Raw genomic sequence first — 13,856 nt, 5'->3', positions numbered from 1 at the left:
GGTTCACTTTCTCTAGTAAAGGTAGGCAGAGACATGGGTATCAAAAATACAAAAGATTTATTACAATTTAATTTATAGCAAAAAGACAAATCACATTAAAAGACAACCATTTCATAAAACAACATCTGGAACTAAGAAGAATATACTGACACAAGGTCAACAAACGACATATACACAAAACATTAATACAGTTGACAAAAAAACACAAATTGACAGGGCTGAGGTACACCACGGGAGACGCAGTCACTAAGTTTAATTTACCAAAGCACACTCACACACCATAGTGCACTCAGGTCACACCATCAAGCACTTCAACAGTGTCACACGGCAAACACTCGAAGAAACACCACCACCAAAAGAGACCCTCTACCCGTGGGACCCCAGCTCCTGAAAAGAAATAAGAAAATTAATACACAAACTTGAAAATAATAATAATTACAACAAACCACAATTAGAAATTGTCCCAGTATAAGCAAACAAATGATGGTAATAATTTAACAAACACTCACAATTGGTACACAAAGATCTAAACAAACAACAACACACTCAATTTCCATCACAGGTTCACAGAGAAACGGACGGTTTGGTGCACTGGTTACAGACCCTAATGAATGTTAGTTCCACATGTAGCAAATGGTAATATTACACCCTCAATAAATAAAACCAAACCAGACAGCAGCAAGAGTAAACGCCACAGGTGTGACCGGAAAGCGGCAAGCCCTTCTCTTTGCAGAAATATATGATGTTCTTGTAATATGGCAACAAGGAATCGTCAAGATTATAATGGCTATTTATAGCATCAGTAGAGAAAATGATCGCCCGGACGAGAGGGAAAATCCAAAAGAAGATGATCTAACCACCCATGGGGTTTATCCTTTCGTCGCACAGACGCTCTGAATTTGTGCACTCAGCTGGAGCACAGAGACACTGATTGTAAAGCAAGCACACGAATGCACCCACTAAGACGATGCCACGGACAAGGCAGAGAGAAAAGACAGGCTACAGCCACTGTCAACAACGAATCAGGGGGCGGAGTCGGACGTGACGCATGCCAGGCTACAGCCAACCAGCTCTTAAATAGGGTGGATTACCTGCTGATAGGTGCTCACTAATGTCAATCATCTCATTCATTCGGTTACACATTGTTTTGGATATGTTTTTATGGATGCCCAGGAAGAACAGCTTGTCTTGTGCACAGCTACAAAAATAGTAATAGGCTATCAATAAGCAGTTCATGCTCACATTAAAATAGTTTTGTTCTCATTGGTCTGGTCTAGTATTTTTTGTTAAAGGTTAAAGCCTAATTTTATACTTTTAAAAATGATTAATGAATGTTTGCTATTGTATTCTGAAACTTTATGACTGTTGAAACTGGCTATTATTTTCATACAATTAGCCTTTGTTGTCACCTGTTGGTGTGTGAAAACACTAAGTTGCTGTTGAAGTGATTGTCTTTAGTGGTTCTGGAGAGATTTGTCAGGTGAAATGGTCTGGTATTTTCATACAATTTGCCATTATGCCACCTGCTAGTGAGTGAGTGCTTTTTGAGTTGCTTTTGAAGTAGACCTAATTGTATGGGAGAAAAGGGAAACATTTTGTGAACCGGTCTGAAAGTTCAAAAAGATATAGACAATTAGCCTTTGTTGCCACCTAGTTCATTATATGCAAATAAATTATCTGTTATGTTTTACACCGTGATATGTTCCAAATGATGCATCTTAAAATTGAGGCATTAAAATTGACAACTGGTCCCTGGAATTTTTTTTATGAATATGCTGGTCCCTGGCACAAAAAAGGTTGGGAACCCCTGGCCTAGCCTACTGTGAAGATCGCGAGTCAGCATCGTCATCTTTGACACAGAAAACACTTGCTTATTAATAAACAATTGAAATGTCTCATTGATATATTTGACAGGTCTATTAATAATCATTACTTTTCCCAGTTCTTTGTGACAGCTTTTAGGTGCGTTATTGGCAGCGCACCCTTATGTTACATGAACGCGTCACCTGTGTGGTTTATCGCGGGCACGGGTCGGGTACGGGCCAAATTTTAACGGGTCTGGGCGGGTGCGGATTTAATTTTGATATTATCACGGGTGACGGGTCGGATCTGGTGCTGAACTTTGCGGGTTCGGGCGGGGGCGGGTCTCCAAAAATGGACCCGTGCAGGACTCTGAGTGCAATAGCTCCACTGGGAATGGCGTCCATGGAAAAATCACGTGGGATAACAGAAGCTTTAAGTGAAGTTCTGTAAAATGTTGTTTTCATTTGACAGACAAAAAGAAACCCTAAAAAAAAAGCTGGAAAACTTCTCACTGAGTTCTCCAGATGTAAAGGATATCAAGATTCTGGTTGCTGGAGAAATTGGAGCAGGAAAGTCCAGCTTTATTAACTCTGTCGATAGTGCCTTTCAAGGACGCATCACCTCTAGAGCGCTAGCTGATTCATCTGGTGGTTACAGTCATAGTTTCACACAAATTGTAGGTATTTGTCACCTAAACAGTTGCATATTCTCTAAAAGACGAGATATCCAGTTGACCTACTCTAGAGCATTGAGCATTTTAGTTATTCATATAGGTGTTTGACCTTGGCACACCAATTTTGTCACTGCACATCTGAATCTGGTTAGGAACACAATGTTAGGTCAGAAAATTAGATGTGGCTGTTAGACAGAATCAGATCACCATGGGCAAAATATAGTTGCAATATGTAAAATTGAAACGTGTATGTCTTTAGATTATATCACATACCTTCTCTTTGATCTTCTTGCTATTGTAGATCTTCCTTAGATCATTGTTGACCAGCGGACATGCTTCATCCACTTTAGTCATGACAACCACTTGAGGAATCCCTACAGCAAATGCAGAGGCAATAAAGGTTCTAAAACAAGTTTTTTTCCTCAAAAATTTAGCACATGGCAGTTTGTTGTACATATCTACATAACTGACCCACATACATTGTCTGGGTCATATCAATAATTAAGCAGCAAATTTGAGCCTTGTAACATGCCCTGTTTGCACTTGGCATTAAAATGCAGCCTGTGTCTGGATTTTGTCCATCTACGAATTAAAAAAACACACACAAACCCAACCCATTTTATGCCCACTTCACTCTCATGTTATGTAATGTATGTGAACTCATGAATGAAAATCATAATCAAACATTCAGGGGTCAAATTTACCCTCATCACTGATTCTCTTGCGGACGATTTTCAGCTTCTCATTAAGGTCATCATTTGTGAATTGGACTTTATCTGCGGCTACGACGTACACCAGGCAGAAAGCCTTATCGGAGAGGTTAGGGTCACTGACGTAATGTTGATCCTCTTGAGTGAGTGCCTGCTCCTCATCGAACTAAGATTGGAAATAAGCAATATATGTTAAACATCAAACCTTTTGCACACACACAAACCATGTTAACCCTTTCATGCATGAATTATGATAACCTCAGTCAGGGCATGAAAAACAAGAATGGCATTTTATTTTATTTGTTTTTACAAATTTTTCAAAGAGATCTTCAGATGTCCACTTGAGTGGACAGCATGCGGTTATGGTTTAAACTTAAGATATACTATATTAAATATAAGACAATAATCAAACAGATAAGTATGTGAATTTAACAAACTAATCAATACAATTATATATCAAATCATGTGAAAACTATAAAATATATACAAAAAATATAAATGCAAAATATTGCAAAGGCTTCATACAACTTCATACAAGTTGCACTTCGCGTATCTTTGATATCAGAACATGAGGACGTGATTCCATCAGAATTTTCTACAGTCTGTCAAGGTACAACTGTGGAAACCACTCAGATGCTCCCTGCAGTGTATGGAGATTTACCCTTATTAGCTGATAATTCTGATTATGTTCAAGATGGACATGCACATTTCTATCATAGCCCTCCTCTGAGAAAACCTAGCGATATGTTCTTTCAATCTCATCTGAAATGATCAGTGTTGGGGGTAACGCATTACAAGTAACATGCATAACGCATTCAGATTACTTTTTTGATGTTACAAGTAAAGTAATGTGTTTCAAGTAACATGCATTACCTAATCAGATTACTTTTTGATTTAACAAGTAATTAACTACAAGTAATGTGCATTACATAATCAGATTACTTTTTGATGTAACGAGTAAAGAAACGCATTACAAGTAACATGCATTACGTAATCAGATTACTTTTTGATGTTATGAGTAAGGAAACGCATTACAATAATGCACATTACATAATCAGATTACTTTTTGATGTTATGAGTAAAGAAACACATTACAAGTAACATGCATTACGTAATCAGATTACTTTTTGATGTTATGAGTAAAAAAACACATTACAATAACGTGCATTACGAAATCAGATTACTTTTTGATCTAACAAGTAAAGTAATGCATTACAAGTGTCATACATTATATAATCACATTACTTTTTTCGATGTCAATGAAAATTACGTTCTAATAATACAAGTACATTTATTTACAGTAAAAAAGTCACTGCAGATTAAGTTTTTAAGTTTTAAATTTCAAAAACAATATTCACATTATAATTATGAATTGTAGCTGAAATATAGCAGTAGATGCATGACGTCCACTACAGTGGACATGTGATTAATCAGAGTTTTCTCTTAATCTAAAATCAAAACTTGGAAAATTTTACTGTGATATGACTCATTAGATATTGCTTGATGCTGCAATATTTTTTTTTTTACCTACAAGAGTCTCCTAGGATAGAAGGAATGGGTGGATATTCCGGAGCAACTTGGCATGTCTGACTGACCCTTTGCCATCTTGGTTTGGAGGGGGAAAAAAATCGAAACACAAAGGCTTGCCACTTGTTTGCAATTTATAGGATGATGCACCAGGGTCCAATGAAGAGTTTGATGTGCAACTTTGCCATAAAAACCCGTGCAAATTCAAGAAAATGCTTTTTTAATAGCTGTCCACTGTAGTGACCACTATGCGTGAAAGGGTTAAAATGTTAATGTAGTGGTTTATTACTTCATAGCCATTCTTCACATGGCCAAACACAGAGTTGATGATGTCATCTGGTTGTGACCCAGCCATTGCTTGAGCTTCTAAGCCCATTATGTCCTTGAAGACGAAGGGCAAAGATTTTTTCCCACTTCTGATGGTATATGCTTTGAGCTAGTGAAGACCAAACATATAGAGGCATAAACATTTGTAAACAATTTCCAAGAAATCCTCATTTGATTTACTAAAATGTTCAATGCTCAAGAGTAGCTCAAATGACATTTCTAGATCTTTTAGAAAACGGTATAGGTGACAAATACCTACTTTTCTTGTGAAACTGTAACTGTCACCACCAGCAACTGAATCAGCTAGCGCTCTAGAGGAGATCCGTCCTTGAAAGACACTATCAACAGAGTTAATAAAGCTGGACTTTCCTGCTCCAACTTGTCCAGCAACCAGAATCTTGATGTGCTTTACATCTGGAGAACTCGGTGAGAAGTTTTGCAGCTTTTCTTTTAGGGCTTCTTTATGTCTGTCAAATCAAAACAAAAATGTACAGAACTTTACTTAAAGCTTCTGTCACCCCACGTGATTTTGCCATAGTTATGGACGCCATTCCCAGTGGAGTTATTGCTGTTCTAATTAACTCAGTTGAGTCTTCCTTAGTAAAAAATAAAACAAAGTATTATATTTGAAATATATTCCCTCTTTCAATGGTACATTGCAAATATACTAACACATTTTTTTTTTTTTTTTTACTATCTTTAAATATATTAAAAGTATATTAGCATCATGCTTTTACCTATTTTCACAATACAACTTTATAATAATTGTACTTTAGTATATTTTCAAAAAATATATTTTAGAAAAAAATACTTGAAGTAAAAATTCAGTTTATTTTTTAAAAGTTTATTTATTTGCACTTTATTAAAAATATATTTTGGGCATATTTTAACTGTGTGCTGGAAATGATCATTGTAACATTGCGTTAAAAGTACTTTCAAAATACATTAGGCTATACAATAGTGTTTTGTACAAAGTATAGCTAAGTATTATTTGTTTATTAATATGCATTTGTTATTGAAGAAAAAGTGTGCAATTTGTAGTATTTGGAACCAAAGGTATTACTGAACATATACTTTTTACTCAAATATAATATACTTTTGGTCCTTTCCCCATCCTGTCTCTCTCCCACCTCACTTCCTGTCTAGCTACTATATCCTAATAAAAGGCAAAACGGCAAAAACAAATATTTAGAAAAATCAAAATATAAATACACTTATGGTATATTGCTTGTATGTTTCAAAGACACTCATAATGAATTTGTGATGTACTTGTAACACAAATAAAGTACACTTTAATATCACTAATCAAGCATGTGAAAAATATGTGGTATTAAATGTATTTAAAACATACTTGAAATTCAAGTAGTATGTTTATAATACATTTGTATTCCCAACATGCTTATTTGAAGTGCATTAAAAATGCATTGAATTGCATTTTAATATATTTCTATAGTACATAGGTAATAAATATATGCTTAATTATACTTTTAAGAAATATGCTAAAAACAATCATACTTTTAACATATTTCTAACAAGTGCACTATAAGTACATTGGTACTAAATATATGCTTAATTATACTTTTAAGAAATATGCTAAAAACAAGCATACTTTCATTACATGATACGTTTGTACTACTGAAATTCCCACAAGGATTTGGGTCCGTGTATCTTTTGGTCATTTGATTTCCTGTTTGGAATGGAATAACGAGAAATGAAAACCAGCTCGTTTACTTGTTTTTTAGTTTAGTTTAAAAAAACGAAAAATGTGATTTTGGCTCGATTTAAAATTTTTCGTTTGTGGTTTACAAATTTGTTTATGGGTTCGATATTTCATTTGTACACGTGGGTGGCGCTGAAACGCCCCTTTCATCTGATTGGTCGAAATGCTCCGCCTTCAGTAAGCTACAAGCTTTTCTTTCTGTCAGACAGAATAAGAGTCAGTACGAGTGAGGCACTGACAAATGCACTTTAATAAAATAATGTCTGAAACCACCACTCACTGTTAACTACGCACAATATTTGAAGCAGAAATATGTTGCTGGTCACCTAATTCGTTGCAAGCGACCCCATTAATGTGAGCCACAGTATATGACAGAATATTTTAGCATGATGTAGCTATTTCCCATTGGTAAAAAAAGAGCAAATAGTTCCGTCTCTTTGGATAAAAGGGAAGTGGAAATAAAAATCAATAATAGGCTGAACTGTAGGCTACCATGATAATATGTCCGTAACATTAGATGTCCGTAGATGACCTACCCATAACTGTTAGATTAGAGTTAAGGGATCACACAGTTTATAGGCTACGGTATAAAAATCACTATTACCTAGTCTAAAGTTCCCATAGAACATGAAAACTCAACAACCCAATGGGAATATATCCTTGTTGTGTAAAACATTTGTTCATAATCTGTGATTCAGGGCCGTTTCTAGACATAGGCAACCTAGGCGGTCGCCTAGGGCGCAAACGCCAGTGAGAGCCCCCACCCCACCAAAAGAGATTTTTTATTTATTTATATGCTATATTTTATTATTATTATTATTATTATTATTGTTGTTGTTGTTGTTGTTGTTATTTCTATTCTATTATATTTTCACTAAGTGCCTGTCTTTTTGGCAAAAAGACACCTGCCACACTAAATATCTACAGTGGTCGTAGGGCGTGAGGTGCTTGAAAGTAGCTTTTTCCGCGTTCGACCCGAGTTCGAATCCGCCTTTTGCCGAACTCGCTCTTCTCCCTTTTCTCAACACATATGAGATGCAAAATGTATAGTCTAACATAAAGGTCTACTTATGTCTACTTATTTCCATTCGGAACGAATGAAATGATTGGCTGGGCGACTGTCAGGCTCTTCTGACCCAGGCCCATGTATGACCCAGACCCATCCTGCGGTGGCCTTGCACTCTCTATGTGTAATATATTCTAGGTCCCTGGCTCTTTCGACCCAGACCTACTGTATGTATGACTTAGTGGCCCTTTGTGCTTCACTATGTGCAGTGTATATCATTCTAAGGCCCGACATTTCTGGTCTATGATGATTTAGACTACTCTGTTATAAGTCCCGGGGCTACCCGGACACCTTCAGAGTAGTCACCGGCGAATAGCACGGCGTTTTAAAACGGGTTCCCATAGCGTTTGCAACGCAGTACGAGAGCGTTCTCGTAAGGGAACGTACTTGGTTACTTACGTAACCTTGGTTCCCTTAGAGATAAGGGAACGAGTACTGCGTTGCCTTGCTGTGCTATTTCGCTCATATCAGGTACTTCGCTTCAGTCGATTTAAACCTGTCATATGGCGAGTTTTCTCTGAATTTATACCCTTCAGCCACGCCCATATTGGCGCGCTCGAGGCTGGCAAGGCGCCAAGCACTCCGATTGGACCGCACGCCTCTGCTGACTCACCATAGGTTCGTGCAGTTGCCACAGCACAGCCAATCAGCTCGCTCAGACAAGCTATGATGCTCTTGCTGTGCAGCTGCAATGCGTTTTAAAATAAAGGCTTCAATATTCTCGAAAAAAGTTTTCCCATAGCGTTTGCAACACAGTACTCGTTCCCTTATCTCTGAGGGAACCGAGGTTACATACTGTAAGTAACCAAGTACGTTTTTATTTTGCAGATTGCATATAAAATATTATTGAATCATTCAAATTGAGGAAACCATTTTTATAAGCATATTCATCCTTTATTAGCCAAGTATTTGAGTATTAGGGCCTACTCTGTTAAAAAAAAAATCAACTGTTAAATCAACGTTAGGCATGGCCAAACTGAATGAAGGGATTGATATCAGGTATTGTTACCAAATCACTTATCTGACAGTTTCAATGCCAATATTGCCATTAATGATATCAACTTCTGAGGATAAAATAGGTAATTTTTTCAAATTACAAATGATATACTTCTAGCTTCTGACCAAGGCTGTATCTCAATACTAGTTTTACTCGATCTTAGCGCTGCGTTCGACACTATAGATCACAAAATACTCTAAGATCGACTACAAAACTACACTGGTGTTCATGGACAGGCATTAAGCTGGTTTAGATCGTACTTATCAGACCGCTACCATTTTGTCTGTTTAAATGGGGAAAAATCGAAGATAACGTCAGTAAACTATGGAGTGCCGCAGGGATCTGTGTTAGGCCCTCTGCTATTCTCAATATATATACTGCCACTTGGTAATATTATAAGAAAACATGGAATTAATTTCCACTGTTATGCTGCAGCCCGTTCTCATACCCAAATCGTCACTTTTTCGTCACTTTCAACCATGCTTCAATATCCGACGCACAAAGCACCCTTTAGCGTCCATATGAGACGCATAACCCTACCACATACCTAAACCTACCCATAACCGAAGCGTCACATATGGACGCTAAAGGGTGCTTTGTGCGTCGGATATTGACGAACTTTCGAAAGCGTCAGTTACATGACGCCTAAACCTACCCATAACCGAAGCGTCACATATGGACGCTAAAGGGTGCTTTGTGCGTCGGATATTGAAGCATGGTTGAAAGTGACGAAAAAGTGACGATTTGGGGTGAGAATGTGTTGCATGCTGATGACACTCAATTATATATTTCATCACGACCACGATGAAAACAATCAATTATCTAAATTGACAGAGTGTGTTAAAGATATAAAATACTGGATGACGTGTAATTTTCTGCTATTAAATTCAGATAAAACGGAGGTATTACTTATTGGTCAAAAAAACTGCCCACAAAACCTCTTACAATACAACTTTAATTTAGAAGGATGTCCTGTTACTTTATCCACTACAGTAAAAGACCTGGGTGTTATATTAGACCGCAACTAGACCGCAACAAATCATATTTCATATGTTACAAGAACAGCCTTTTTCCACCTTAGAAACATTGCTAAGCTACGTAACATGCTATCTGTTTCTGATGCAGAAAAATTAGTTCATGCATTCATGACCTCGAGACTGGATTACTGTAATGCTTTATTAGCTGGTTGTCCTGCATCAGTCCAAAATGCAGCTGCTAGAGTTCTTACTAGGTCAAGAAAATATGATCATATAACACCAATTCTATCATCTCTACATTGGTTACCTATAAAGTTCCGTATCAATTACAAAGTATTACTAATGACCTATAAAGCCCTAAATGGTTTAGCTCCTGGGTATTTAACGGAACTTCTATCGCCCTACAATCCATCGCGCTCTTTAAGATCACTAAATTCGAGACTTCTGGTCATTCCTCGGATATCTAAGTCCACTAAAGGAGGGAGGGCGTTTTCACATTTTGCTCCTTAACACTGGAATGGCCTTCCTGATATTGTTCGAGGCTCAGACTCGCTGTCCCAGTTTAAAACTAGATTAAAGACGCATCTCTTTAGCCAAGCATTCACATAATACTTACTACAGTTGAATCAGATTGAATGCATTAATATTATGAACAGCAGCTACGCTAATTATTTCCCATCTGCTTTTCTGTTGTTATCTCGGGACGCCAGTCCCGAGGTAAATACAGATTGTCAGCTCCAGTTTGTATCCAGCCTCCCATGGAAACTACAGATGCCCCAACACCCGTGCAGAGACGACTCGAAGCCTGTGAAGAGACGACTCGACGCCTGTGAAGAGACGACTCGACGCTGGCGATATGTTTATGCCCTAAATTAATACATGATTAACTAACTGTATTTTTCTATGTACATTTCTGAAATGCACTTTCTGTAAAGCTGCTTTGAAACAATATGTATTGTGAAAAGCGCTATACAAATACATTTGAATTGAATTGAATTGAATTGAATTGAATTGAATTTTTCTACTTTTTGTCATTTTATCAAGTAAATGTTGGATACATTTTCATGCTAAAATAATGAATACAATTATTAATGTTATAATATGTTACAAATGTATCATGGTCAATCATAATTTTCCAATAATCAACAGTCCCATATTAATAAAAGTGAACTTGAGCAGAATTATTTCAGATATGTTATGCACAAGATTGTGATCCTTCTTAAGACAACAAATAATTATAGTTGGTAAAATGTTTGGGGAGAGATACCAATAATATTTTACAGGGAAATAAATTCATACCTTACACAGTATTTACAGTTTTATCTAAACAGATCAGTGTTTTTACTGCTGTGCACAAAGACATAGCCTGCAAATAAAAACGAAATAAAGTACTGGTCTGCATACAGAATAGCCTACATGTAAGGCTTACCCCCAGTCAAATTTCCTCCATGGTTTTAGCAGTTCTATGGAAAAACATATAGCAATTAAGTTTAACAATAATTTGGTAGTATCTGTCTCTGAGAATGCATATGGTATGTGTTCTGTAAAATATATAATTTAATATATATTTAATATTCTGATTTATTATGAGTGTTGGGAACAGTTCTGCTGCCATATTTGATGAATAAAAGGTTCAAAAGAACTGCATTTATTAAAAATAAAAAATATATTTTCTAATAATATTAATCTTCTTTACTATCACTTTTTATAAATTTAACACATCCTTGCTGAATAAAAGTATTGGTTTATTTTAAAAAAAAGAAAGAAAAAAATTACTGACCCCAAATTACTGACCAGTATAGTGTATATTGTTGTTACAAAAGATTTCTATTTTTAAAACATTTGCTTCTCTCTTTTTTTATTTTTTTTATCAAAGTATCCTAAAAAAGTATCACAGGTTGTGAAAAAATATTAAGCAGCAGAACTGTTTCCAACTTTGATAATGAATCATCATATTAGAATGATTTCTAAAGGATCATGTGATAGACTGGAGTAATGATCCTGAAAACTCAGCTTTGCATCACAGAAATAAATGATAATTTGAAGTATAATAAATTGAAAACCAATTATTTTAAATTATAATAATATATCACAATATTAAAAAAAAATTGATCAAATAAATGCAGGCTTGATGAGCAGAAGAAACTTCTTTCAAAAACATTAAAAATAGTAATGTTTCCAAACTTTTGGCCTGTACTGTATATATACACTACCGTTCAAAAGTTTGGGGTCAGTAAGATTTGTTTAATGTTTTTAAAAGAAGTATCTTCTGCTCACCAAGTCTGCATTTATTTGATAAAAAAAACAATAAAAAAAACTGTAATATTGTGAAATATTATGACAATTTAAAATGACTGTTTTCTATTGATTATATAATATATTTTAAACTGTAATTTATTCCTGTGATCAAAGCTGAATTTTCAGCATCATTACTCCAGTCTTCAGTGTCACATGATCCTTCAGAAATCATTCTAATATGATGATTTGATGCTCAAGAAACATTCATTATTATTATCAATGTTGAAAACAGTTGTGTACAATTTTTTTTATTTCAAAATTCTTTGATGAATATAAAGTTCAAAAGAACAGCATTTATTTAAAATAGAATATTTTCTAACATTATACATGTCTTTACTGTAACTTTTGATCAGTTTAACTCATCCTTGATGAATAAAAGTATTGATTTATTTTATTTATTTCCCCCAAAAATAAAATTAAAATTCTTACTGACCCCAAACTTTTGAAGGGTAGTGTTTAATGTTACAAAAGCTTTAGATTTCAGATAAATGCTGTTCTTTTGAACTTTCTATTCATCATAGCATCATGAAATAAAAATGTAAATAACTGTTTTCAACATTGATAATAATCATAAATGTTTCTTGAGCATCAAATCATCATATTAGAATGATTTCTGAAGGATCATGTGACACTGAAGACTGGAGCAATGATGCTGAAAATTCAGCTTTGATCACAGGAATAAATTACACTTTACTGTATATTCACATAGAAAACAGCTGTTTTAAATTGGAATAATATTTCACAATATTACTGTTTTTGTTTGTATTTTTAATCAAATAAATGCAGCCTTGGTGAGCAGAAGAGACTTCTTTTAAAAACATTAAAGAATCTTACTGACCCCAAACTTTTGAGCGGTAGTGTATATATATATAAAATATGGAAGAAAGACCCTCTCACCTGGATTTGGTGGTGGTGGTGTTGCTTGATGCACTTCTTCCGCTGGTTTTGAGTCTGATGATCCCATTTTGTTTTTTGGTTTTCACCCCCTTCAATATATTTATATCAGCTCTCTCCTGGCGTACAGTTGACTTGTATTGAGTAAGTGAAATCAGAACAGTTATATACTGTATATTTCAGTTCCACATTTTTGCAAGCTTGCATGCCTAATAAAAAATGCCCACACCCATTCTTGTTTTTTTTTTAGTTGTCTGTGCTGTTGACCACTTATTGAAATGCATATCATTTCAAACATCAGATACATAATCTTAGGGTAATTAGCTCCTAAGCAATGCGAAGCTGCTGATAATACTGAATGCACCTTGGATGCTGTGATAGGCATCATATTCCTATAGATATACATGGATCAGCTGAGAGTCAGCTAATGTGAGCATTATTGGCATGACCTGTCAGAACTAACGCTATATGCTTGATTTAGCTGAATACTAATATACTTGCATAGACTTGCATTACATAGGGAAAGAGGGGGAGGAGGGGGAGGAGGGGGAGGAGAGGGAAGAGGGGGAAGAGGGGGAGGAGGGGGAGGAGGGGGAGGAGGGGAAGAAAGAGGAAGAGGGGGATGAGGGCAAGAAAAGAGGAGGGACAATATTGCTTGTGATGTCGACGAAGTGCTCTGGCCTGGCCTGACCCAGCCCAAAGACAAGAACATTGATCACACGTTTACTCCTATGATTTTTGTCCCTTTTAGTATTGTATACTAAAGTAGTACAGTGCATTGTAGGCTGTATACTGTACAATGAACAAATTGTATGGCCCTGAACATTGTGCTTTCCATTTGTTAACAGTACTGACTGCTCAATA

The 13,856-nt window shown here is 35.8% G+C and overlaps 2 protein-coding genes across 2 annotated transcripts in view; one reads left to right on the top strand and one right to left on the bottom strand.

Annotated features, from left to right (window-relative positions):
• LOC309494509 (interferon-induced protein 44-like) overlaps nucleotides 1-13,856 on the top strand; it is a 63,201-nt gene that overhangs the window by 27,375 nt on the left and 21,970 nt on the right. The window lies entirely within an intron of this gene.
• Nucleotides 2,561-13,143, bottom strand: LOC309494668 (interferon-induced protein 44-like; the record flags this gene model as incomplete). The annotated part of the gene is made up of 7 exons (XM_082164084.1): nucleotides 12,996-13,143; nucleotides 11,230-11,263; nucleotides 5,300-5,507; nucleotides 5,003-5,149; nucleotides 3,181-3,352; nucleotides 2,750-2,850; nucleotides 2,561-2,620 (listed from the first exon to the last, which is right to left on the bottom strand). Exons 1-7 carry the CDS (start codon nucleotides 13,060-13,062, stop codon nucleotides 2,561-2,563), a joined length of 789 nt encoding a protein of 262 aa, XP_082020210.1. The 5' UTR covers nucleotides 13,063-13,143.

This window comes from Leuciscus leuciscus (assembly GCF_965113295.1).
Source record: "Leuciscus leuciscus genome assembly, chromosome: 3".
NCBI lineage: Eukaryota > Metazoa > Chordata > Actinopteri > Cypriniformes > Leuciscidae > Leuciscus > Leuciscus leuciscus.
The sequence above is the reverse complement of the archived record's forward strand: the minus strand, read 5'-3'. Positions and strand labels throughout refer to the sequence as shown.